This window comes from Galendromus occidentalis, unplaced genomic scaffold (assembly GCF_000255335.2).
Source record: "Galendromus occidentalis unplaced genomic scaffold, Mocc_1.1 scf7180000077533, whole genome shotgun sequence".
Classification (NCBI taxonomy): domain Eukaryota; kingdom Metazoa; phylum Arthropoda; class Arachnida; order Mesostigmata; family Phytoseiidae; genus Galendromus; species Galendromus occidentalis.
This window is the reverse complement of record NW_003805521.1, coordinates 269213-295759: the sequence shown is the minus strand read 5'-3', so window position 1 is coordinate 295759 and position 26547 is coordinate 269213. Positions and strand designations below refer to the sequence as shown.

Sequence of the window (26547 nt, the reverse complement as noted above, 5' to 3'; positions counted from 1 at the left end):
TAGCTCCGTCGGTCTACGATCGTCCTAGAGCTTACTTGGGGACAAAATGTCGACACTCATGGGGATCGTCGGTTGCGGTTTTCGCGCGCTCCATTCCAGTCCAGAACCGGGTGTTTTTCGGAGTGTCTTCAGCCTCTCGGCATCCTAGGTTTGTCGCTTCAATGCTCTCGATACGCGATAGATTATTCCTGATCAGTAAACATTCTGCTCTCGCGTTCCGTAAGGGACGACTGCCGGTTCTTACTCCTGTATCTGACACGAGCTTCCTCCCCGGCTACTGCTTACAAGGGAAGTTCCCGACATGATGAGCGAGTTCGGAGCTGAAACTTGGCTGAAATCTTAATCTATTCAAGACTAGAAGAAGCCTAGATTATTAAGTCCTTATGAGCATTTTTGAGCGGATACCGGAATTTCGGTAATTTTCCCACAGAGCCCATTTAACGTCCTGGGACACTTCATTGCGAATTCCCAATGATCCGAGATTGAGGAACTTTGAATTCACGAATGAATTGAAATATGCGTCGGCTATATTTCTCACGTATTCTCACGTAAACGCATAACTCATAACTCATGTACGTATGCACGTACACGACGCACTCATCGACGTGAATCTGATCGAGCGCTCCCTTAAGAACTTCTTGGACGCACTGAACAACCAGGTCATTGCTCAACTTTCCAGATTTTGAGCATGTGACGAAAAGGTTCCGATACTTCGAAACGATAGGCGCGACAAGAGGTCCGAATGTGCACCTCTTGTCGCACCTTGCACCTCCTGCAGGTTCACAAACAACCGTCCGATCAGAGAACCCGACATTTTCAGCAGCGGCTGGATGGTGTAACTATGCGTCAAGGGGTGCATCGCTTGGAAGGCAGCTCGGGTCGCGCGTTCTCCGGTGAATGACAAGGTTCGATTCGTGTGAACGAGATATTGGAATCCCGACTGATCCGTGTTGAGGATTTGCGGTGGATCGTATCGAGGCTGCACGTTATCTGTGAAATCCAGAATCAATTCTATCACTTTGTTCTCGATATCCTCCCGCTTTCGCTCGTTCTTGTAAGTGACGTTTTTTGTGATTCTCCTTGATGTTAGTCGGTATATGTGCTTGAAGCTCCTAATCCAATGGTGAGAAGCGCGGAAATTCTCTAGCTCCAACTCTCGGGCTCTCTGCAGGGCCCCTATTCGTATCGTTCGATCGTGAACAACCAAGAGGTTAGCCCTAAATTCATCGAACCTCTCCTTACAGTGTTGAGAAATTTTCTTCAGGCGATCGGCTCTAGTGCCTTGACGAGCCTTGTAGCTCCGAAATCGAGAAAAATAGTACATGTGTTTCACGCGAGGGGATCTCCTCCTGATTGTTTTGATCCCGTGCTCTGGATTTTCATCGACGTTTTGGAGAACCTTGCTGATGAATTCGTAATCGAAGAATTCCCGCTCACAATGAAAGTTCAAGAATCAGGCGACTTTGAGATCTTCCACGGCCGGAAACTTTATGATCGATGGAAATTTCCCTCAGCACACTGCGTAATGTTCCGGTGTCTCGGCGCAGAGCGTCTGGGAAATGCATCTGGAGGGAGTTTTGAATGTGCTCCTTCGATCCAAAATCTCGTCAATCCGTTCTCTGACTTCTTATATCGTACCTCCTACCTAAAGCAGAAATCATTCCGGCCCTAGTCGGGGACTACAAGTCGAGATTCAAGCGCATCTGATCGCCACGTCCCGCTGCCCCCATCTCGACAGGTAGCCTGGCGCCCGGTTCCTTATATGTTTCTGATACGATGGCTGATTCCCCGAAACCTGTTGCGGAACTCGTCCGGAAGGTCGCGATGACGATGACCTATGAGGCTACACACAATCAGTAATCCTGCATTCGACGAGAGCGCGAAACTCCGTTCGCACTCCCCTCCTTCTAGGAGTCTTCGATTGGAATCGATGGACGGAATTTTTTGAAAAAGTACGTCCGTCTGCGGAAATACTGAATGCTTGCCATAGAAGGACTCTGTTTCCCCCATGGTATCCTAATTCGTAGCACTGGACCCTTGCAAAGACCATAAAGGAAAGCAATAAGCGCAAGGGTGAAGCCAATCGAGAGGAACATAGTCGGAAATTCCGACACCAACTGGAATGGCTCCCGCGGCTTATGACCGAGACGAGCGAGAACTTTCGCCAGCTTTTCGCCAGCTTCCCCCCCGGATCTACAGCAACCAAATCGAGCTTGGATGCGTGACTGAGCAATGCGAACGATTGACCTCTGTGCGCTCAGGATCGGCGCTTTCAGGAGATCAAATCTCAAAATTTCCATCGCATACTCGTTCCACTCAGCATTGTCTGCGAACGAGCGAATGATGTCGCATCCTGCACCCAGAATAGATGGACAGACGACTTTCAGGCGCAGGTGTGGGTAAACGATCCATTGACGTCCATACTTACTCAAGGCGACCTGATATAAATTGTTGATATTGAAAAAGCGTTGCAATTCGGTAATCTCGGACTTCGAAGCACAGATCACTACTTGCTTCTGGAACGCAAATGACGAGAAGACACCTATCCAGATATTTTCCGCTGAGAAACCTTGATACAAAATTTCTGAATCCTTCATGTACGCTTTGACTGCGCACTCGCTCAATCGTGAAACCCTCGTTCCGCCCGGCTTGCTCATGGTCGACGTCATATCGTCGACGAGGATGAAGGAGAAGAAGAGATTCCCCAGGATCCAGAAAAAGGCGGCGGAAAAGACGCCATCTTTGAGGTCTCTCGAGTAACGAGCTGAGCTCGTGACTGTGCACATGATATCGAAGAATGTCTCGGTGAATGATGTACCACTCAAGAACCAGACCGAGGAGCCGAGAAGGACCATGATACTCATCACTTTCGCGTTGGCTACGTGTCCCGAAATGCCGATACTCGGCACGTGCTGATCAAAAGTATACCCCAGAACCGCATTGTCAACGAACATCGGTAGTTGTCCCGAGTCACGAACGCGGCTGTCATCGAAAAAGAAGCATAGTGATACGTTGAAGCAGGGCTCGTGATCGCTGACAAATAGAAGTTTGAAACTCTTCGCCGCCCCCTCATTGAAAGCTAAATTTTTTATGTATTGCTCCTTCGAGAGCTTGACAGGACATGGTTTCCGTTCTTGCCGCGATGTCCAATCCGAGAGGCATTCGTCGATTCCATGCGGTCTGCGATGACGGTCAGAGCTCAGCCGGAAGCCAAACGGCACCCTGATCAGAGACCTGTTAATACAGCTCTGCAATTTTCCGGTCATGACATTCGCATGAATTATCTCCTTGAAATCATTTGGATACATTCGGAGCGAATGGAAAACATTACGAGAGGCGAGCGGGTGCCGGGTCATGACGAAAAATAAATCTCGGGCTTCAGAACGTCGTGGCAAGATCGAAGATTGTAAGAGCCCGGGGCCGATTTCGCCAGTGTAGTTGTAGCACTAGAAAAGTACCCTATACCTATGCCGAGCTCTTGCGTCGGAGGCGAAATCATCATCGTCTCTCAAACTTGCCTGATTCCGGGTCAGGACTGCATAAGGCACTGATTTGAGCAAATTTTCCAAATTGCAATTGACAAGCTCAATGAGAATCTCTCCCTTGGGGACCGCAAGTTCGACTTTGTGTAAAGCGGATGAAACCAGTTTTTCTTCGATTTCTGACACTAAGTACCCAAAATTGCGAAGCCGCGGTTCTCTGACGGCTTGCAGCTGTATCTTAGGGTTTCCCGATATTCCGCGGCTCGCCATGATACCGTAAAGCGAAACAGCTGCAAGACTGCACACACAGCAAGCGATGTACTTCTTCCTGTTCAGTCGATATCCTCTGACTCCATCCATCGCGGTGTTCCGGTTCCCCCCGTAGAATCAGAGAAGAAAGTCTCTTTAACTATCTCGTCGGGAGCCTCAACCGAGCTCCCTGACAGCAGATCATCAGAGCTGGTCAGTCACCTGAAACGCAGAGCACGTCGCTCTTGGGAAGGAGGGTCACCGTCACAATGTATACACACTGTATACACAATGTATACATACATACATGCATACATACATACATACATACATACATACATACATACATACATACATACATACATACATACATACATACATACATACATACATACATACATACATACATACATGACATACATACATACATACATACATACATACATACATACATACATACATACATACATACATACATACATACATACATACATACATACATACATACACACATAGGCTGGAGATTCGATCCTCAGCACCGCACAATCGACCAGCATCGCGAGTCATTGATTGCCTCAAGCTTCGAGGGCTCTAAGTCGATCTTCTCCTGAATATCGGTCCTTGATGCGAGTAGTCGATGCTGGTCATCTCGGCCTACCCCAGCATGCCTGAGAAAATCCAACATGACTCTGTACGCGTCCGAAACTCGACGATCGCAGTCTAACAACCGGAGAAGAAGCTCATAGATGTTTTGCTCCGTCATCGTCTCGTAGCCACGACGACGCGGAGTCGCAAATTCTATGTTCCATCCCTCGGATCGAAATCGAGACGGTCGAAACATCGTGGGAATTACTAACCAGCATCAAGGCGTTGGTGGAATCCTCAGTCGCTCGGCTCCTGATATCATCGCTCTCTAGCGGCACTGCTCGAACTCGAGCCATGCGATGGGATGCTTACAAACAAGCGCGCTCCGTATTTTACTCACGATCCTGAATAGCTACTGGATCTTCCTTTCCGCCTCGCATGGTTCCGACCGATTCCGAGCTCGAGTCGTTTGATCGAGAAACACCGGATGCGAGTCTTCTCGCCCGTTTCCGCCGGGTCTCTCGCGTTGCCTCGATTCGAGTCATGCAATTTGAGTACATCGCGGTAGATTTCGCCTGACTCCAGCCATCAAACGAGAGTGTCGACAAGAGTGGCGTCTGATAAGAAATCTCATTCATACTAATCCGGCGTCGTTGGCCTGCGATAGGCGGGAGAAATGAGATTTCCGCTCTTACAACAAGTATTCGGCTTGGCCAATTTCAAATACCTGATCTTCTTCGGCTCGGAACAACAATCTTGTCATGTTCGAAAACGTAGTTTGAGTAATTGGTGGGCTATAGTTGATGGCACGTTGAGCGAAATCCCAGGAAAAGATGCGCCAGGATAGGTAAGCAATGCATCCAGCACCGAGAGAGCACGCAGAAAAGTTTTCTGCATGTTTATTTCTTTAGTGGAACCTCTTCATTGGCCTAGTCGGGGCCAATGGTGAAAGTTGATTCTCCCGATCCCCCCTCCTCTCCGATAACCACCCGGTCTTGGAAGCGGATAATCAGCGCCTCGAACGACAGATGGTGACTCTATGCGATAAGTCGCCTCAAAATGCAGGGTGAATCGGCGGTCCTGAGAATTTTCTGGAGGACCGAGACTATGAGAGATTATTTGCAGACATGCGAGAGTCTTCCCGAAGTCTCGAGTGAAATTTCGACTCGGATTGGACAAGAAAGTTTGTTGGAGGACTCTCGCTCTAGAGAGGGACTAGAATGATCTCCCAACTTCAGAATCTATGAAGTATATAAGTACTCGAGGAGAATGAGCTCCGCAGTTTTGAAGACCTGGATACCTGCACGACAATTACATCGCCCAGGGACCTGTGGAAATTGGAACATAGGGGCCGCTTGGACTCGTTTCTCACCGTGAACAACTTAATCACTTTTGTATGTCGCCCCGGTGGGTCTCGCCAATGTGTAGGTACTTGCCGATTCTCTTCAGACACACAGGAAAATCATCACCAGGAAAATCCTGAGGACCATCGGCCAGCCTGTAAACGAGAGCTCTATGGTGCTCGATAGGTACAAGGAGAGAAAGGCTCTTTTAGCGGTCAAAATGTGTACCTTATCGACCATTACGTGAGCTCCGGATGCGATCGTTCCCACCAGGAGGAAAGTTATCCACTACGTCTCAGTCTCAAGCGACATCGACTTTCAAAGGCCGCTCAGACGCAGAGACCAGGACAGCTACCCTGTGTTAGCTTTCCTCAAAGAACATGGGATTCAACATGAGACCACGGTAACATATTGTCCTGAACAGAATGGTCGCGCCGAACGAGCATCGAGGACCTTGGTTGAGAGGGCTACGTCAATGCTGATGGTCGCAAGCCTGGATCGAGAGTTCTGGGCTGGAGCGATACTCACAGCTTGTCAGCTGAAGAATTCTAGTCCGACAGGTGCATTGAAGGATATCTGTCCAGGGTGAGCTTGGTTCGGGAGAAAACCTGATTTGGGTCATTTACGGGTATTTGGTTGTCTGGCCTGTTCTCATAAACTCGAGGAGAAAGGGAAGAAGTGAAGAAGACAGGAAGGCGAGAAGACAAAGTATCTTCGCGGGCTATTGTCAAGGGTCGACGGCTATTGTTAAGTTCCCCTCGAGAACTCGTTCGTGATCGAGCGGGCGCGGAACGTGCATTTCGATGGAAGGATATGGGCATTATCTTTAATGCAGGAAACACCAGAAAATGTGGAACTTCAACTCGGGTCGCGGGTGTTCCGAAGCCGAAGTTGATCGAGCCGGAGTTGAACGGGTCGAGGCCGATGTTGAATGGATCAGGCTCAGAGCAAATCATCACGAATGTTGAAACTGATTCAGAAGGAACCGTGAAAGGGATAGAAGTCCCGAAGATCGGTATGAAACGAATTGCGATGAGGGAGGAAAATGACTGAGAAAGGAATGGAGGGAGGACAGAGGTCCCCCGATGACGTTGAGACCGAATAAACGCAGAAGCGTGAGACCGAGTCGGATGGATGACATTGTGTATGTCTGCGGACCAAGCTTCACAACAAATTATGATTTACCGTGCCCTTGAGGGCTACTGCGATGCTGATTGGCGAGTCTGTCGGGAAGCGCGCGAGTCTACAACGGGTTACAGTTTCATGCTGACCGGAGCTTGCGTGGTCAGCCGATGGACGAGTAAAAAGCAGCCGACCGTCGCCTTTTCCTCGGGTGAGGCTCAATATATAGGGTGGAGCGCAATGTACCAAAAAATTAAATGATCGCTAAATTGTTGGAAGTTGCCCGACGTTACCGTAGGACGGCTTATCAGATTATGTTGTGATAATATCTGATCGAATTTGTGGAAAGCAAGAAGGAACCCACGTTTGCCGTATTTGTCGACCATGAGGCAGCTTTCGATAGTAGAAGCAAACTCGTGGGTGTTATTCGCAAGAAGTTCAATCTGGGGGGAAAGATCCTGAAGGCTCTCACCTCGATATTGCGTCCGCAGGGAAGCGGACGCTTGTTCGGCGGACATCCTAGTGAAAAACGGGTTGAAAAACGGACACGGCCGAGATTGAGCTTTCCGCGTTACCGCAGGTGATTCGAACTCCCTATGATAGTCTCTGAACTGATTGGAACCAAGAGAAATCTCCTCGAGACGGATCGCGACAATCTATGTCACCGATCCCTAGCGATATTTTCGTACACCGAGAAGGAGCGTCCGCCATAGAAAGGGAGACGGCAAAACCTCGTCACAAGGAACACAGGTGGGCCCACGGAACGAGTTCGCAGTAGAGAGTTACCGCTGCTACGAATGTTTCTCAGCATCATTTCTATTGCGAGCCCACTACAGGAAGAGATACGTCTCGCTCGTTGTCCTGAAACCTATGGTAAAGGGTGTCAATGTAAGGAGCGTCTTCTGTACTCGGGACCCATAGATTCATATTACTCGATACCGTCTCACGCATCGAAAGTCGAGACCGCTCAATAAACCTTGAGAGCTGACCGTTCTCGATTGCGAGCGGAAAGCGGACAAAAGGACGGTAAAGGACACGTCTCCGTATGTGGGAGGTCCATTCATCGAGGATGGCGAATCGGGTGTTCGGAAGCCGGAGTCCTCGGTCGTCGAAGAGGATGCTAGAGACAGGAGTACTCGGACCTCGGACTGAGACTGCACAGTGCGCAGCGATTCCACGAATCCTGAGCCCCACGATTCCACAATTTCACGATTGCAGAGATCCAAGTTCTGGATTTACAATCATCCCGGATTCCGTAGTCAGTCAGACTCACTCAGAGATCAGAGAGCATGCCAGAAACCGCCCGATGCTCGATTCATTATTAAGAAACCGTCGGTACGGATCAATGTCATCATTGAAATCAGTACAGAAGAACAGATACAGACACAGAGTTGTCCTCAACATGGAACCGGCAACATGGGCCGCTGTAGCGGGCCAGTCTGCTTCGCGATGCGGTCGCTCGTCGCTCCGCTGTGTTAGCCGTCAGACTGGACATCCGCCATTTTGCTTCGCGATTAAATGACGTGAGCAAGCCGCGGCAAACGAGTAAGCGGGCGAGCGGAGCGTTAGCGGCGGCCGCTTCGGCGGCGGCACCAGCGACGGCGGCGGGCGAACACCACCACATTCCAAAACGGTCACGTGACCCCAGCCGAGGAATGTCAACAATTCAGGACTGGACGTCGACCGTCGATTGGAACTTCGGGCTGAAGGTTCCCATAGAGTCGAATTTTCGAATCTAACGCCAACTTTCTAATGAGCGCTGCTTGCTCGTGTTGTGGTGAATGACGACGCGGTCGTCGTCGTCGTCAACGCCGCCCGTGACATCGTGCAGTGCAGTGAGTGTTCGATGATAATCGATCGGTCTTCTACTATCGGAGTTTCTATGTAGTCTATTTACCTACTGTCGACGTCGTTGCCGTCGCCGTAGATCCCGACAACGTTAACTCGTCGATCGAACGGCAACAGGGAAGCAGTAAGCGCTGTGTTAACTAGTCAACTCCGAGGGAACCAGCGAGTGTCGAAGAACTCGGTGTTGTTGCTAGTTCAACTAGTTGTTGTTGTGCGCCTAGTGCGGCAGGGGAGGACATCGTCGCTGTTGTGGCTCCAGCGGGAACCGTCTTGAAGTGGTATTTTGTTGCTGCTGCCACTGCCATGCTGCGAGAGCAGCTGGTGCTGCCACAGGTGGCCGGAGGCAGCTGGTGAGCTTATCTTGAGTACGAATGGCTCGACGTGCCACTGGGTCTGGCATTCTAATTGGTTGTCGACGTCTCTCGTCGTCCAGAGCTTGGAGCTATCAACAGGTAGGAGCGTGATGGCATGAGGGAAGACTGACAATCAGAGATCTGTCCAGGAATCTTATCATGCCGAGGTCGACGGCGATGATGATGATTTGTTTGAAAAGATATGCTTCGGCTTTTTGCGGCTGCTGCCGCGACGGCTGGTGCTGCTGCTTGCGGCCAAGATGGCGACCTCCTCCTAGACCCCGAACACACGGTGGCTGGCACACGAATTCGTTCGTCGTTGAGAGTTTGTGATCAATTTCGCCTGTGCTTTCGCGCTTAAGACGAAACATGGGTTTACGCCGAGTCGACTCGAGCTTTCCCCGCTGGGCGGGTTGAGTTGATGGTGCTAGGGTCAACAATGGTATCATTCAGGTATTCAATATGGCGGCATACGAACGAATTATTCTGGAAGAATATATCCGCAAGAGGTCGACGTGCAAATTTTAGTCGAGAGGCTCCGTCGGAACCAGTCGGGCTTGGAGTTCCCTCTTCAGCAGAGTTTCTCGTGTCTGAGCTTTGCAAGGCGGTTCATCGTTGCACTGAGAGATGATTTCAGACTTCGGAGTTGTGACTCGATGTATGGTACAATGGTGGTCACGGAATTTATCGAGTGGTTTCTGCGGTATCGATGATCTGTCTCTTCAGATCACACTCAAGGAGCTAGAGCATTCGCATTGAATCTTATTAGTTGGTCAAAAAAATCGCGATCCGTCCATAATCTCCGATCGTTGTGTCAGAACTTTCCCGCGCCAAGCGGGAGACGGCGCTGAATGACAACCAATCCGAGACCCAGAGATGGGAACGGATCATGTCGGTTTGAAGGCATCGGAGCTCTCGGCTGTTTGATCATTCGATGCATCGATTCTCCTCGATGGTCCCGCGCTCTCACGTCAGAACAGAATTTCCTCCTTTATTGCGATGATGATGAATTCTACTATGATCACCCGACGCAATCCTCCCTCTGATCCCTCTGAATCGATCGAAGCTGTAGGATTTTGCCTGGAGCTGACCGCCTTGCTGATTATCTTTCTCGATTCTTACAGATGTTTCTGAAGATGTCTATGACGTGGTTATAGCGAAGCCGGCTGTGCAAAATGCCCCGGCCCCTCCCCGCTCTTCCTGGGGCAGAGCCCCCAGACAGGGAGAGGCCGTCGTCGGCTGCTTCGAATGCTTCACCGCACGCCAAGGAAAATACCGCCTACAGAATGATGGCCCTGCAGCAGATTCGGAACAGTCTGGAACCCTTTGCCAATCAACAAGAACTTCCGACACAATCTCACCATGTGATGAAACGGAGCGAGATGAGCTCAGCATCATCGACTACCTCGGAATCGAGCTACGGCTACTCAGCGTTCAGCGCTCTACCACCCAAAACTCCCGGACGGCCCCCTGTGAGTGATTAATGAGTTCCCAGCCTCTCGTGAGGATCGGGAAACTCGGGCGACGAGGGAAACTCAAGGCAGAGAATTTTATTTCTCGAAACCTTCGCCAAATCCTGTCTGACGAACGATGCAATGAACAGATTCTCCCTTTCCAGGAGTTGGTTCAACGCTCTCAGTCTTGTGGGCCTCGGAAACCTCCGGCGCGTTTACCCCCGGAACAACCTTCGTTGGCAGGCGATCATCTGACGAACGGGGCTGTCGCGCTCCAGCAGCAGCGAGTAGCAAATCAAAATGCTCTGATGGGATTGAAGGCTTTACGGATATCGTCGAAGACCCTCGACCCGACGGGGACGCCGCTATGGGAGAAAATGACGCCGTCTGGGAGCTTGAGCGATAGTGGAGTGGAGTCTAGTCCGACCGTGAGAAGCATTCTTCCAGATCCCCCGAGGTTCGTTCATACGTTTTCTTTATTGGTATGTGCTGTTCTCCATCGATAATTCCCGGGTTGGGCTGTCCCTTCTCGAGAACTCCCGAGATTTATTCATCTTCCGATTATTCCGGGAAAGGAATAGAGAAAGAATTGAGGATGAAACGAGGCGAACCGCCGGCGCCGTCTCGTGTTTCTCTCTGTAGCGTTGCTCGAAGACTCGCTTTCTGCGAAGAAAAAACCCGCGCAGGAAGCGCTGAACTTGACTCAAAACGCAAGAATGTAGCCGGTCGGATGGTCCTACGTTGAACCGCATCACTTTTCTTCCTGCAGACGGCACGTTTACCCTGCTTTCTAGAAAGTGTTGAAATACCTCTCGCGGCGAGCGAGCGATAGATGGTCGACGACGTCACCTGACAGACGGATGAGTCTCGAATCGAGATCGGGCTGAAGCCGAAAGATCAATTTCTCTCGTTGAAGAAATCGTGACATGGTCGGTATAACACCGCTGTGGAAGCTCTTTGAAATTTCCGGCACGGGCTCGCTTCGTTGCCGTCATCATCCACGCAACAATTGTTGACAGCGAGCTTCGCTCGAAAGTCTCGAGAGCTGAGCTAACGGACATGCAGACTGACTAGCGCAGCCATCGCTGCCGTTTTAGATGACAATGACCCACTTGCCAGGAATTTCACTAACGCCCGCCAGAGTTAGTCTTCATGCATTTCCTCTAGTCGTCAGAATTCAGTCCACTACCGGTACCGCCGTCTTTCGCCGTCATAATATCCTCATTGTTTCGTTCGCCGCGAGCGATTGCTTTCCCTTCGGGTGTGAAGGTCTCCCGTTGCGGAGGAAATTCCCCGATGACTCGCGAGGGACCTCCGCACGAGAATTCGTGAAAGGGCCTCGGATGAATTTCGATCCCGAACGTTGATCCTGGATTGACCCAGCGCGTTCGCAAGGATCTCTCTCAGGTCATTATCTCGGACAGTCTCAATCGTCTTTCGCCCCCGAAGCGATAATGGGGGAGCTATCCGGGGAATAAATGCTGGAAAGTCCCAGAAGTCGAACTCGGCGGCACGGGTACCCATGATAGCTTCAGCGATATCGACACGAATTCTCGCGATCGTGCAGGGCACGTTCAGAAAGGCTTCGGAACCGCTACTCGGCGTCTCGGGATTCCATACATTCTCTGAGGGACCCAGGCGCCCTCTGACAGAGCTCTAACTCGCGCAGCTCTGACTGTCTGAGGGCTCTCGCCACCTCGAGAGTGGAGACCCTGGCCCTGGCGCTTCGCGTCTTGCAGAGGAGTTTGGTTGCTCGGAGAGATAATACAGAATGAAAGTCATCTATTCATACACCGATTGCTATGGCGGTCCACCCGTTGTGGTCAAGTACGTTATCGTCGGAGCCGAAACTCGGAGTTTCGACCGCTCGTGTGTATGTTTCGTGTCATCCGAGTAATTGTGGTGATTCAACGTTTCCAGATTACTGCAAAGTCCGGATTATTACCAACCACCCGCGCCCCAACTATACCCCAAGAATCCGCCCGCAGAACCCCCTCCCCCGCCCCCGAGACCAGACCGGAATGTCTGCCCTTCGATCGCGCCTCCCCCGATTCATGGGCCCAAGCCGGCCGCGAAGAAATACCCTGCGCCTCAACGAGAGCCCCCTCCACCGTATTCAATATATTCACCGCCGAGTATATGCAGTAACTACTCGGGAGTCTCCTATGTCAGCTCATCGTGTTCTGGTGAGTTCTTACGTCGACGAAAACATCTCGCTGATGTCATTGAGCGACGACGAGCCTAGGTGTCTCGACCCCCAAGGAGACGCCTGAGATTCAGAGCGATCGCATCCACTACCGAAACCAGATATTGCCAACCGACCGACCAACCAAGCGAACAAACCCTTTCTTGGGCTTCTCTAATGCGGAGACCGTTTCCAGGAGTTTCAGGGGGTAGACTTTCTCCGACAAACACAATGAGCTCATCGGAGTGCTCGAACCCTAACCTTCCTCGGCGGACGCCTCCTCCGCATCCTCCGGTATCCCCACAGCCTTCAGTGTGTTCGTCGGTCAGTCTCGGTAGTTCTTCAATGTCAAGCTCCAAGAATCTGCCGCCCCAACAGGCGGCGTCTTGGGCCGTCAAGAAAGCGAAATCTCAGTCGCCTGTCATCATGCACAGTGTCAAAGCTACGCCAATTCAGGTACTTGATAACGTCTCGCCGATCCGCCTCCGATGCTCCTGAGTTCCGTGGCACTCGACAGCTGTGACTCACGTTTTTCGTTTGTTTCGCTTATTCACCAGAAACCAGTTCCGCAAACGGCAATCGCACCTCCCAGTCGACCAGTACCGCCGGTGCCGACACAGGGCTATTCTACTCCACCCCCATACCCTTGTCCTCCGCCTGTATATCATCGTAGGATTCAGCAACCGCATTCGGGTCCCACACCTCCTCCATTGCCTCCTCCGAGGAGCGGCTCACCGCCTTCGGGGAACAGCCAGCACAGCACAAACCATGCGCCTTCACCTTCACCATCGTCGGTCGCTTCGATGCCCACGAGTGAACCCCCGAGCTATGCGTCTTCTGTTGCTGCGATCGCAGCTCAGAAAGTGCCGCCAACTCGCGGACCCACCTCTGACCTAGTTACGACGGTAGCCAGCATTTGCCAGAGTCAGGTGTCTGCTCTTCAAGGTGAGAGAAAAAAAAAAAACGATTACACTCGACTCAAGTGTCCATTGCACGATGGCGGTGACCTTGCATTAGCAGACAGCTGGGCTATTTTGTCGCATTTCTTGAAGTCATTTTAATTTCCTTTATTTTATTATTATTTGTATGAATATCATTTAATGGGGGTTCCGCTAATCTACTGCCCCCCCTCGCAGGAACGAATCATAGCCAAGACAACACGAATGTGGACAGCTCCAGCTCTCGGTCAGAGAGTCCCGTGACAGAATCGTTCTCGGTCGGTGGCGGAGTCTGCGGTCAACTGGGCGAGAATAAAGAAGAATCCGACGAACCCATCCGACACCAGAGCCCGATACCCGAAGTCGAGTGGACGGCGGAGCGGGAAGAATCTAAGGTCCGTAATTATAGTCCGGACGCGTATAAGTTCTTCATGGAGCAACACGTGGAGAATGTGATGAAAAATCACCAGCAACGCCAACATCGAAGACAACAATTGGAAACCGAAATGGCCAAGGTCGGATTATCGCGAGACGCTCAACTGCAGATGCGGAAAATGCTCTATCAGAAAGAGTCGAACTACATACGCTTACGGCGAGCCAAAATGGAGCACAACATGTTCAAGAAAATCGCTATCATAGGCATGGGCGCCTTCGGCGAGGTCGCTCTCGTCAAGAAAATCGATAGCCAACAGCTGTACGCGATGAAGACGCTCCGGAAGGAAGATGTTCTGAAGCGGAATCAAGTGGCGCACGTGAAAGCAGAGCGAGACATATTGGCGGAAGCGGACAACGAGTGGGTGGTGAAGCTGTATTATAGTTTCCAGGACGACAAATGCTTGTATTTCGTCATGGACTACATAGCGGGAGGTGATATGATGACGCTTCTCATCAAGAAAGGTAAACTCCATGTTCCTGGATATTTGCCGAGCGTCCTATGCCGTCGTCACAGAATCCCAGTTGAGGTTTCCCTGTCCTCGGCTAGAGCAAATCTCTAAAGTCACGCATTTTTTCCGCAGAAATTTTCGAGGAATCATTAGCGCGCTTCTACATCGCTGAGCTGACTTGTGCCTTGGAAAGTGTCCACAAACTTGGCTTCATACATCGTGACATCAAGCCCGACAATATCCTCATCGATCGGGACGGCCATATAAAGCTCACCGATTTCGGCCTATGCACCGGATTCCGGTGGACACACAATTCGAAATACTATCAACGTAACGGGAGCCACGCTCGGCAGGATTCCATGGATTTCCATGTCTGCGATGACGAGAGCTGTGCGTGTCGCAAACCCCTGGCGCTGCGACGACGCAAAGACCAGCAGCGTTGCTTGGCTCAGAGTCTCGTGGGCACGCCGAACTACATCGCACCCGAGGTGTTGTTACGGGAGGGATACAATCAAGCTTGCGATTGGTGGAGTGTCGGTGTGATTCTGTACGAGATGCTCGTGGGTCAGCCGCCATTCCTGGCCAATGCGCCCCAGGAAACCCAGCTCAAAGTTATCAATTGGCAAAAGCACTTGAGCTTCCCGCCAGCGGCCAAGCTCAGCATGGACGCAACGAAGCTCATTCTGGCGTTGTTGACGAGCCAGGAAAAACGTCTCGGTGCCAAAGGAGCCGACGAGATAAAGAAGCATCCGTTCTTCAAGGGCATCGATTTCGACGGTGATCTTCGGAAAACGACGGCACCACACATACCCGATATTAGATACCCTGCTGACACGGCCAATTTTGATTATTTCGAAATGCCCAAGAGCAGTACGGACGATGGCGCGAGCAACGGTGTCAATGGGAAATGCAGACCGGGGGACCGGGACGGCGAGCACGCCTTCCTGGAGTTCACCTTCAGACGTTTCTTCGATGACGGTGGTCAGGCGTACCCATTGCGTTTCGGGCGCCAAAGTCAGGAAGAGCAAGAGACGCCTCAAGTCGACAGTCAGGGGAATCCCGTTTATGTATAGAATTACTCGACGGATCAGCAAGCGTGGGCTCGCTCAGTTAGGCACTCAATTCATTAAACTTAGATTTCGGACGAGAGGGAAAATGACGCGGATGCTTGAACAAGGGGTAGCATGTACAAACCTTTAATTTAATTTAACAATTCCGAGTGGAAGCCGTCGGGGCTTGTCTTCGCTGAGCAAGAGCCCGACTGATGGTCACCGCTCTCTGGACCTTATCGGTGACACGGTATCGACGTTCGGGGGGAAGGGTTGGTTATTTGTGAATAATTGAGCTCACCGTCATCATTTCGAGGACGCAGCGAACTTCTGAGCATTGAACGAGGCGAACGTGATCCCTTCCCAGCCATGTTTGGGCTTCACGGGAGGGGAACATCAGACTCGATGGTCTGGTATTGATGCAATGCGTGGAGGATGCGATTGTCAGGTCGAGGTTGTACTACTTCGATCGGAGCAGCATTCGGGGAGCTTAAACGGCGTGATGGTCGGCATTTTGGTTGCGTACCCGTACTCACTGTGATACGTCAAGTGACTTCGAGTCTTCGAGCGGTTCTCCGAAGGGAGTGATCCGAAATCACGATTCTGTAGTTGTAAAACATTCTTCGCTGTCGATAGGGACAAAAAATTCCCCCCGGAGCTTCCGAGGTGACCCCATCGAACTCGGAGCGAGCGGCCTGAGGGAGCCGGGTGGAAAATTTCCATGAGATTTCCGGCTTATACATAAACAACATGAGGGATATATAGTGGTATATGTATCTGTGAGAGCTCTCTGCGGGGAATTCCATCGGGAAAATGATATAGGATTATTTTGTCTGGAGAGAATGCCATGCTTGAGATTCCGAATGAACACTAAGTGGATGTACAGAGCGGCGTTGTGAGTTAGAAAGAGATGAGCAAGTATCGCCGTAGGAATTTCATTGCGGAAAAATTATCGCGAGCTCATTAGGAACTCTATAGACTTCACCTTTGTATATAGCGTACGACAATCGACCACAGAATGCTCAACAGGACGAAATCGAAGCCTCAATGTAAATACTCTAGACACACAATAAACGGCTTTCTTGACCAATTCAGCTGAAGCCTTCTTTATTTCGGGTACTATCGAGCCTGACGGAATGAGATCATTTTCTGCAGCGTTCGCGGATAATATGTCAGTGGTTTGTTTTGGCCCGATGGACGGGAGACTCGACGGTCAGAACAGGATCATGAACAGTTCCGGAGCAGATTTTCTGAGTCTTCGACGCTCCTCACGAGCAGGTCGACCTCTTCTGTTTGGCTGCGGAGTGCGGTCAGAATTCGGCCCTGGGGGAGTTCGTTCAGATCCCCCAACACCGAGCAGTTCCGAACGTTGAAGTCGATGTCGGAATCGGTAGCTACCGGCAGCGCGATACGTCTCTCCGCCCCACTGGCGAGGGTCCGGATCTGATCCATGTTGTCCATGATTCCCCGGATCAATTGCGCGTGTTCCGCCGGACACGAGTTGGCGGTCGAGCTCGATCCCGAGGCAGCTGAAGACGCTCGCTCGTTCGATGCAGATTGCGTTGATCGAAGAGCGGGAATGTATTGTTCTCGGAAAGTTCTTATCGCCTCTCCGTTCGCTTGAATGGCCTCTGCCAGTTTCTTCATTTCTGGACTGATCATTTCGGATGCTAAATTCTGGAAGAATAGGCTCGTACTAATTTGAGGAACACCACCGTCGTCGAGAGGCTGACAGCCGCGGTAGTGGGGGAGCGCAGAATCGAAGAACGAGGAATGAGATCATCTGACGACAGAATCAGACATCACGTTGCGGCGGTCCAAGACATGATCCGTCGTGGAAACAGCGAACTATAAGCCAGACACCTCAGGAAGATTTTCGCCCAGCAACCTCAGGAGATTCCGACGAATGGGAGACCGGAGCGTTCGATGAGTCCGAATCGAGAATAGAGCTTCGATAGAGCGCCGGAACTTTCGCGCGCGAAAAACTTTCGTAGGAGCAAGTAAATAGTTTCTAGAGAAGAGAGCGAAACTGGGACCGAGCTCTCGCCGGGTCAATACGCTCTTTGAATGAATGACAGCCCACCGCACTTGAAATACGGCCTCTCAAGGAAAAACGGGAAAGTGTCGGAGCAGAGACACTCGGGGATGTGTAGGACTCACGGAGCTCTGTGAGAGCAACAAGTGCTCCTCGATAACGAGTCGATTTCTCCGCACAGTTCGTCCATGGAAGCGTCCTAGCGAAGTCAGGGCACACAAGCCGCGAGTACTAACCATTGATTGCGTCACCAATATACGAATCGTGAGATCTGAGAACTTTTATTCATCGTTCCCCATTGTCGCTGGGTAAACGCCAACTCACCAGGGTAATTGAAGCGGTATTGTGGAACGTCGTCGTCTCGTAAAACGACGGTGCGATGTGGACGCGGATAGCACGGGGCGCCCATAGGCCCCTGTGTTTTGGTTTATCCGCGGAATAAGCTCGTGCGAAAAGGAACACCATCTGGTAGCAAAGTTGTCAGATCACAGTCGGTAGAAATGTCGACGAAAGTTACGTTCAAAATTACCCTGACATCGGATCCGAAGTTGCCGTTTAAAGTTCTCAGCGTTCCGGAGCAAACGCCCTTCACAGCGGTACTCAAATTCGCAGCAGAAGAATTCAAAGTAGGTGAACTTCTCGTCATACCCTGCCGTTCTGTCGACTCAGCCCTCAGCTGATATTGCTCGGGATGCCTACAAACTACCTCTCCTAAGAGCCCATGACAACAAGACTCTGTGGAAGAGAATCCCGCCTCGAATGAGCACGGAGAGTACATGCGAATGTGGGATGACTTATCGTTTATCTGATCTAGAAGCGTGGCCGAAATTCCCCGCATAGACCTCAGGGCGGATACTGTCGATCTGCCATTTGGGTACGGTCATCGAAGTACTCGTCCGAAGTTCTGATCGATTCCACAGACAACGCTGTGCGGGAGTTCATCGAATTCGCTTTTTCAGGTACCAGCGGCCACATCTGCGATAATCACCGATGACGGAATCGGCATAAACCCAGCCCAAACCGCAGGAGATGTCTTCTTGAAACATGGGTCGGAACTACGTTTGATTCCGCGGGACCGAGTCGGCTATTTTTCGCTTTGAGTTATATATGTATTAAGGAAGGCCTCCTTAACGTGATGTTTGTACATAACGAATGAAATAAATTCTCCATCCGTTGGACTGCTCGTCTCCACGTTTTCGGCTCCTTGCGGAGCCGCCCGATCCTGATGACATCGGAAATCAGAACAGAAGTTTTCCTCTGATGAGATCCGCCCCGATGGCATGACACTCACCCCCTGGTCTAGAGAAAAACTTCTGATTTTGGACGTCACCGTTAGGAATACACACGCGGCTAGCTACTCCAGTCTGGTGAGAACAGTGGGGGGTGTTGGAGCCAAGGGCGAACGGGAGAAATTCAAACACTACGCTGACCTTGCTGACGAATATGTCGTCAAACCTTCCGTGATAGAGACCTCCAGCGTGAGCGCTAAAGAGGCTGCCCTGTTTCCTAATGCATCAAATCTCTGACTGGGGAAAACCGGTCGGTAGGGTTCTTCCGACAACGGATCTCTCCGGAAGTCCAGAGTGGCAACGCACATATGATCCAGCAGGCCCTACGCGACGGCCCTCGCCTCGACGAACTCTTCCAAAAGTGACGATCACACCCATTCTGTTCTCCACCATGACATAATGATAATTAGAGCCTGGAACTTCAGGCAGAATGCCATAAGTGCCTCTTTTTGCCTTATACCGTTTTTTTGGCGACATCTTGCCTTTTCTACGTTTTCTCGAGGCATTTTGCCTTTTCCACCCTAAAGTCAAGTTCGAATGTTGCTTGGCAGTTTTTTTCGGGCAAGACTTCAACCTGGTAACCGGAGAAAAACCGGAGAACATTTGCACTTCTAGTCCGACTACGTGTCGGGCCAAAGCTTTTCTGAGTATCATGGTATCGATCCCCGAGACTCTGTCACGCGTGAATTGCCTCCGCCACGAATTCGGTCGTGCACTGAGCTCCACCATGTCGTCGCGATTCGAGTATGAGTCTCGGCCCACGGACTTTCGAGAGATCGCGGCAGAATCTTGATAGGTAACGGAAAAATAATTGAAAATCTCGAAAGCAACGATGCCACCGCAACTGGAAGGTCGGAAGACTTGCGTTAGCTCTCATGTTCCGAATACGCTTCATTGGTCAGCGTGAAGGAGGGGCGCTCTCTTTCTCGTCATGAAGCCCTCTGATCATCGGCATGGCCTCACCACCGGGAATGCGAGATACCATTCTATCGCTGGTTGTAATGCTCAAATCCTCATATGAGGGGTATATTCGATAAGAATTTCGACAAATATCCGAGCATCACTTATGTGTTCCGATGATTTTCAGTGCCTTTTCCCTCGTTTATAGTGCCTTTTCCGTCGATTTTCGGTGCCTTTTTGCCTGCCTTCTCTCGGGTTTTTCAGTGCCTGAAAGTCCAGGCCCTAATGATAATGAATAAAAAACCTCTCCAGAACAGAAGTTCTTTGAGTGGTTGTCATCGAACTTCGGCCATCCTTCTGCCGTATAGTGACGGGCTTCGGGAATACTCCGCGGTACGATGAGGACGGGGGAGAGGAGCAGCGAACGAATCTGTTGATCGAGACTGTGATTGACACTCAAATTTTCGGGAGTCCAAACCCAGCGATCCAGGAAGGAACAGACCGAAGCGATGAGCGGTGCATGGTGAAGTTTTTCGCTGAACGCATACCACGCTGTATCATACTGTATCCGCGAGAGTATTCTAAAGGTCGGCTCGAGACGGTCGATGAGATCCTCGAGCATGCAGTGAGGTCCATCTCTGTCAATAGTCCCTCCGTAAGTTCATGGTGGGAGAACGACCGTAACCCCCTTTCGCCCCCCTCCCTCAAAAATGAACGGAGAGTGTCACGGTTCTGTAGCGGAACATACATGACCACAGCCTGGCGGGGGCCTCGGCACCCGAGGATCAGTGAGACGAAAGGAGGGTGATCCCGGTACGAAGTACAAGGTGTGGACCGACCACCAACCACCGTAGCTCCTGGTCAAGTGGTAGAGTGGAATCACAACGTCTGTCTGTCACCGAAGATATTTTTGGCGTTCTCTTCTCTCCGAACAGATTTCGAACTCTTTTCGACCGATGCCCAATCACCTCAGTGATGTCGAGATATACTTTCCATGCTGCTTTTCCGCAACATTTACGTCTTTCTCCACTTCTCGTTACTTTTCAGCAAATGTAAAGGCTTCTCACTATGATGTCATCGGTCATCACAACTCCACTGGCGGGACATGAGTCGTCCGGGACATCCGAACCTAGAGTCGATGCTCAGAGACGAAGAATGGAAGAGACGACGCGGTCTCGAATCGCTTTTCTTTCAACGAAATACCTAGGGTAATTTACAGGTTCGGAAATACACAGATCAAGGCGCGAAGTCGCGGTCGCCTCAATTTCTCCGTCTTCTGGTGCGAGAAATTCTCCACGAATTCGGCTCCTCATATTTGTTGTATAGAGGCTCGAGTTTCAGATTCTTCTTGTGCTTCGAGAGCTTCGTGGGATCCGCAAATCGGAAAAACGAGCTCGCGAATTCCACGAGCCACTTGGGATCGATGGTCGTGACCTGGAAGGAAGGTTTCCGTCACTCCCCGAAGCCTCTCGGAAGGACCGCTCCCCCTCGTGTGAGAGTGATATAGGCGTTCACGCGTGCAGCGTATCGCCAGTGTCTTCCTACGAGTTTCCGACCTCCGTGATACTGACCTCTCTCATATACTCCTTGGCCGTGAGAACGACTTCGTGGTATACCACCCATTCGGGTTGTCGATTAAAGAGAGCGCTACTGGGGTGTATGTACACCACCTGAAAAACGTTACAGTCTGAGCCTTATTGTAGGCTAAGAAATCTCAGCCAAAAAAAAATTCTCCTCTCGTCTCGGATGATCAACGGGGCAATATCGATGTGACCTGAATGATTGCGGAGATCGTATATGTATGCTTGGAAAGGGAACGACCGTACCTGGCCATCGACAAGGGTTCTGTAACCCTCCTGTGGGTCTTTTTTCGCTGCGTTCCGGAAGAATCCGGAGCATATCGCTTTCTGCACCCTCGCGATACTTTTGCCACACGAAACTACGTCCAGCTTGTGACGATCCATTATGCTCAACAGCTGCTTGCGTACATCTTGAGCGCGTTTCAAAGTTCTGAGAAAAAAGTAGTGCAAGGTGTAAGTGGTTCATACGATAAGCTTTTGCCGCCTCCGGGACCTTGATTTCGAGGGAGTGGCCGCTCGGATAGGAGAGATGCTTTCTGACTCGAGCTCAAACTCACCTCATTTGGACGAAGTTCTCGTAACACCACGCCGGGCTGAACTTGCTGTTCTTCCACGAGTTATATACAGCTAGCAGAGTCAGATGATCTCCTTCGGCTTGATTGAATTTCGCTTTCTTCTGATCGGCAATATTCTGCTTGTCCTTCGGTCGGTAGAAAACATTCTGCACCGATAGCATGGACACGATCGTGAGAATCTCCTCCGAACAAGCCAGATGCACCGACATAATCAGAAGTTTCCCGAGCTGCGGACTCAATGGGAATTCGGCCATTCTGCGGAAGAATTGATCGACCCGGATTAATTTGATTTTCCATCAACAAAAAGCCTCCCATGGTTCAGTGGAAGATGATGATTGGACTTCCTTACCTCCTTCCGAGACGAGTCAGGAGACCTTCGTCATCGAGAGCTCCGAGGGAATGAAGTTGCTCCAGGGCCATGATGAGCGACTCAGGGGGCGGAGCGTCCATGAAGTCGAACGAAAGCAGGTCGTTGATGCCCATGGCCTTCAGCTGCAGCACCGTTATGGCCAAGTCCGTCCGTTGGATTTCGGGCACCGGTGTGGCCAACATTTCGTCTCGGTACGCCCTCTCCGTGTATAGTCTGTAACACTTGCCGGGTCCTGTCCTACCGGCTCGACCCGATCTCTGCTTCGCTTGGGCCTGGGAGATCGGGGTGACGACAAGGGCATCCATTCCCGTCTTGGGATTGTAAACATTCTGCTTCACGAAACCTGGATCCACAACGTAGTAAATTCCGTCGATCGTCAATGAGGTTTCGGCGATATTAGTGGCTATCACCACTTTCCGAGATCCAGCCGGGGCGGGATCGAAGATCCTGGTCTGCATCTCTGACGGAAGCGCCGAGTACACCGGGAGGATGATCAATTCTGGAACCTGCGAAGGGTCGAAGGCAGGAACTGTTAGAAACTGTTCACTCTGGCAATGTGGATTTTCGCCGCGTGCAGCTCAGCAAGTTTCAAAACAATCCGAACAGAAACTCACTTGGGCCCCCAGAGCTCTCATGCGCTCATAGAGCACCTCGCAAGAGGTATCGATCTCTTCTTGACCCGTGAGGAAGACGAGAATGTCCCCGGGTGGCTCCGTAAGATGAATTTGCATCACCGTTATCAGTGAGGCATCGAGGTAATCCGTTTCCGGTTCTTTAGTGTAGAGAATCTGGGGAGGGAGAGGGACGATAAATGAGAGAAACCGACAAAACTCAAGGAAATTACAGAATTGTGGGAGCTCATTTCGAAACCTCCTCATATATCCATCAAAACTCGCCTCTACCGGGAATGTCCTCCCAGGGATTGTGAAGATCGGGGCCTCGTAGAAATACGAGGAAAACTTCACCGAGTCCAGGGTGGCGGACGTGACAATCAGTTTCAATTCCGGACGCTTCTGGATGGTTGTTTTCAATAGACCTAGGAAATAAATAAGTCTCAGACTAACGCCCTTCCGAACAACATCATGCGGAGAATTCCACCGCACTATCTAGACTCCCCTATTATGGGTCGGATGATCACTCACCGAACAAAACATCGGTGTTGACCGTTCTCTCGTGAGCCTCGTCGAGCATGAGCAAGGAGTACTGTTTCAAATCGGGGTCAATCAGGCATTCTCTGAGCAACATTCCTTCCGTCATGTACTTGATTTGAGTTTCCGGTGAGGTACAATCTTCAAAACGGATCGTGTATCCAACTTCCTGACCTAGCCGACAACCGAATTCTTCAGACACTCGTTTAGCAACCGACATGGCCGCTACCTGAAGAGAAGAGCGCGTGTTAGAGAGTCGAACTCAGAAAACCGAGGGAGGTCGGTGGATGTCTCGCGGGGACTTACTCTTCTCGGTTGAGTGCACCCAATTTTTCCTCGGGTTGTGAACCCGGCTTCCGCGAGATACTGAGTCATCTGGGTGGTCTTTCCGGATCCTGTCTCACCTGCGGATTGTCGGAGCTCAGTGAGAATCCTGTCAAGATTCACTAGATACCGCGGAGGAGGCCACGCCAGCGCCGTGGTGATTAGCACCCAAGATGGAGGAGATGAAGAGGTTTCGCCGAGCGACCCTGAACGGACTGAACTCCGACACTATGAAATTCTTACCGATGACGATGAGAATTTGATTGTCCATGACGGCCTTCACAAGTTCATCTTTCAGTTTGTAAATTGGCAAAGATTGCCGTTGTTCCAGGATCGTCATGTTTGTGCGTTTGCCGAAAGTTGCCTTGCCGCCAGCGGTGACAGCTTTTTTCCACTCGGGAAGTTCGGTGGCTGTAGGCACTAAATATGATGGAGAAAGGGGAAATCAAATTCACGGACAGGTCTGTCTGGGAGTCTCGAGCGATTCCCGGCAAAATCAAGTCGAAAGAATCGATTCCCACTCACGGGCCCGCGCTGCACTCGGCAAGGTTCGCTGCCCGCCTTCGATTTCAGGCATCGGATCTATCCACTGTTTCTTCACGTTTTCCGGGGCCGCCTCGATCTCTGCCTCTCGGGCTTGTTGTTTCAACTGCGAGGAAGTTTTTGAGCTGATCGTGCAATTTTCCGGGATACTCTCATTCCGGCGAATCGAATCAATCCGAGGCAGGAACACTCACCTCTCGGCGTTCCTTGGCAAGGGCGCTCTGCATCATAGCGGCCTGAGCGAGAGACCCGTCTGGGTTTTTGACGATTCGAACCGGATCTAGATCATGGATAGATTGGCGACCGTGGCCTGAGAGGAAAGCTGGTTCTTCTTCCACCATCTCGATCTCGATATCCTCTCCGTCCGAGTCATCTTTAGGCAATAACCCCGTAGCTTCGTCGAAGTCTGGTAGCTGCGATTTGTCGATGCAGTTTGCAGCTAACATTTGCTGAAGTTCCCAGCGTTCGGGCGAGGAAATTCTGAGGGAGGGATGATGGGTCTCGAGATCGATCTATCGTAGGTACCACCGCAGTCGATTCTGCACGAGAGAATTCGTCTCGGAGGACTCACTTGTTGACTCTTCGTTTGTTGTCGACGTCTTGATCGACATCCTCGTACTGACCGAGGCCTTCCATGCCTCGTCGGCTCGGACCAGGTCTCGGTTCGTCGTCATCCTCTTGAACCCGAACCCGTCGCTCATCTGCCGGGTTCAAATCTTCGCCGGTGTTCTGATCAACCTGTTTCATCGACAGGGATACCCTGTTCCCGCTTGTGGAGAGGACCTGGAACATTTTACTTGAGAAATTTCCCCACAAATCCCGCATTCCGTCTTGGCGTATACCATCATGGAGCGCGGGAGAGTTGCTAACCTTGACTTTGACCGAATCTCCCCGGTTGACCACATCAGCGACGTCTTTGACGTGTCCGGTTTTGCTCAGCTCCGATATGTGAACTAAACCATCGACTTTGCCCTCGACGCCCTCAAGACGAACGAAAGCGCCAAACTTGAGTATCTGATTGACTTTCCCCTCATAGATCTTATTCTGGACAGGACGAGCATCTCTCGGGGGTCGACCGCCCCCACCGGTTCGGCCGCGACGGTCCCCACGCTCATCATTGCCGTCCCTTTTGCGGTCTCCCGATCGGTCCCGTCTGCGGTCTCGCGATCGATCCCTGCGGCGGTCATCGGATCGATCCCGGTGTCGATCTCTGGATCGATCTCGGTGGCGATCACGCGACCGACTACGTTGACTTCGTTTCCTATCGTGCGATCGCGATCTTCGCCCATCGCGCGAACGAGATCGCCGGCGGTCACGGGACCTGGATCTTCCTTTCTGACGAGCCGGGGATCGTTTGCGTTCTCGTGAACGCGATCTTTTCCGTTTCTGCGAGGATCTGCGAGAGTATCGAGTTTTAGTCGTCAGACACTGGATCTCCAGCGAAACCTTGGGTGCAAGGAGTGAAGCCTTTCTTATGGAAATCACACATTGAGGCTAGCTGGCATACTCCGTCACTGAGAATGATGTTTAGACATCGACATCATAGACTGCTATGGGAGAGTAAGTACCTCGTATCCTTGTCATCCCCCGGCGCGAGGGCTTCGAGCTCTGCCAGAGCATCTTCCGCAACTTTGAGATCGCTCTCGTCGGCTTCCTCTTTGAAGAGGGCTTCAGCTTTCGTGCGATCGTTGGGAATGGCCAGTCCAGGGAATTTTTTCCTCTTATCCTGGAAAACAAGCAAAGATTTAGTAACTCAACATCACACCGCAAGGAGCTTGACATCGCATAATTTACGCGCTGGAGAGCTGCTCTACCCACATCATCTTCGAACACCGCAGCAGCCGCGGCCTCGAAGCCGTCCTTTTTTGAAGCTTCTCGCATCCGAGTGATGATTCGGTGAAGGTTCTGCGTGAAGGATTCCGGAAAATCCGATCCTCCGCCTTCGCCGAGAGCCTTGTGAAAATCTTTGTAACTGAAACAAAGATATTTTCATGTCAGATCTGACCGGGCTGCCGCTTCTGAGTCGGTATCCTCAGAAATCAGAAAGCGGGCAGAGTGTAGGTGTTTCACCGAGCGAGCGCATCGAGCTCCGTTGCTTTGGTGGCAGTGATCAGTGGTTGAAGCACAGGCAGCTCTGACTCAGATACTCACCTCCCATGCTGTTCAGCCAAATGGATAATGAATTCCGCCAGAGTTTTGTCACCTAATCCAAAATGATTATCGAGCTCCGTGCAGATTTTTGAAACGAGCGAGAGGTGCTCGAGCTTCTTCAGTTCCTCCATGATCTCGAG

The 26547-nt window shown here is 51.1% G+C and overlaps 4 protein-coding genes across 4 annotated transcripts; 2 read left to right on the top strand and 2 right to left on the bottom strand.

Moving 5' to 3' along the window:
- Positions 1 to 10157: 10157 nt before the first annotated feature.
- On the top strand, positions 10158 to 15645 carry wts (serine/threonine-protein kinase warts). Its single transcript, XM_018641444.2, has 7 exons — positions 10158 to 10454; positions 10601 to 10893; positions 12357 to 12616; positions 12821 to 13077; positions 13179 to 13566; positions 13758 to 14456; positions 14576 to 15645. The coding sequence occupies exons 1-7, from the start codon at positions 10158 to 10160 to the stop codon at positions 15514 to 15516; spliced, it is 3135 nt and encodes a 1044-aa protein (XP_018496960.2). The 3' UTR covers positions 15517 to 15645.
- Positions 15646 to 16569: 924 nt separating this feature from the next.
- On the bottom strand, positions 16570 to 17833 carry LOC100902859 (uncharacterized). Its single transcript, XM_018641467.1, has 2 exons — positions 17764 to 17833; positions 16570 to 17169 (listed from the first exon to the last, which is right to left on the bottom strand). The coding sequence occupies exons 1-2, from the start codon at positions 17764 to 17766 to the stop codon at positions 16717 to 16719; spliced, it is 456 nt and encodes a 151-aa protein (XP_018496983.1). The 5' UTR covers positions 17767 to 17833; the 3' UTR covers positions 16570 to 16716.
- Positions 17834 to 17940: 107 nt separating this feature from the next.
- Positions 17941 to 18702, top strand: Ufm1 (Ubiquitin-fold modifier 1). Its single transcript, XM_003748494.2, has 2 exons — positions 17941 to 18153; positions 18487 to 18702. Exons 1-2 carry the CDS (start codon positions 18028 to 18030, stop codon positions 18625 to 18627), a joined length of 267 nt encoding a protein of 88 aa, XP_003748542.1. The 5' UTR covers positions 17941 to 18027; the 3' UTR covers positions 18628 to 18702.
- A 2274-nt stretch (positions 18703 to 20976) lies between these two features.
- pea (ATP-dependent RNA helicase pea) lies at positions 20977 to 26538 on the bottom strand. Its single transcript, XM_029112913.1, has 17 exons — positions 26408 to 26538; positions 26075 to 26228; positions 25825 to 25982; positions 25127 to 25652; positions 24828 to 25039; positions 24451 to 24736; positions 24239 to 24362; positions 23957 to 24133; positions 23696 to 23793; positions 23384 to 23618; positions 23138 to 23277; positions 22856 to 23029; positions 22221 to 22747; positions 21854 to 22126; positions 21543 to 21726; positions 21288 to 21386; positions 20977 to 21150 (listed from the first exon to the last, which is right to left on the bottom strand). The coding sequence occupies exons 1-17, from the start codon at positions 26536 to 26538 to the stop codon at positions 20977 to 20979; spliced, it is 3672 nt and encodes a 1223-aa protein (XP_028968746.1).
- Between the last annotated feature and the right edge of the window lie 9 nt (positions 26539 to 26547).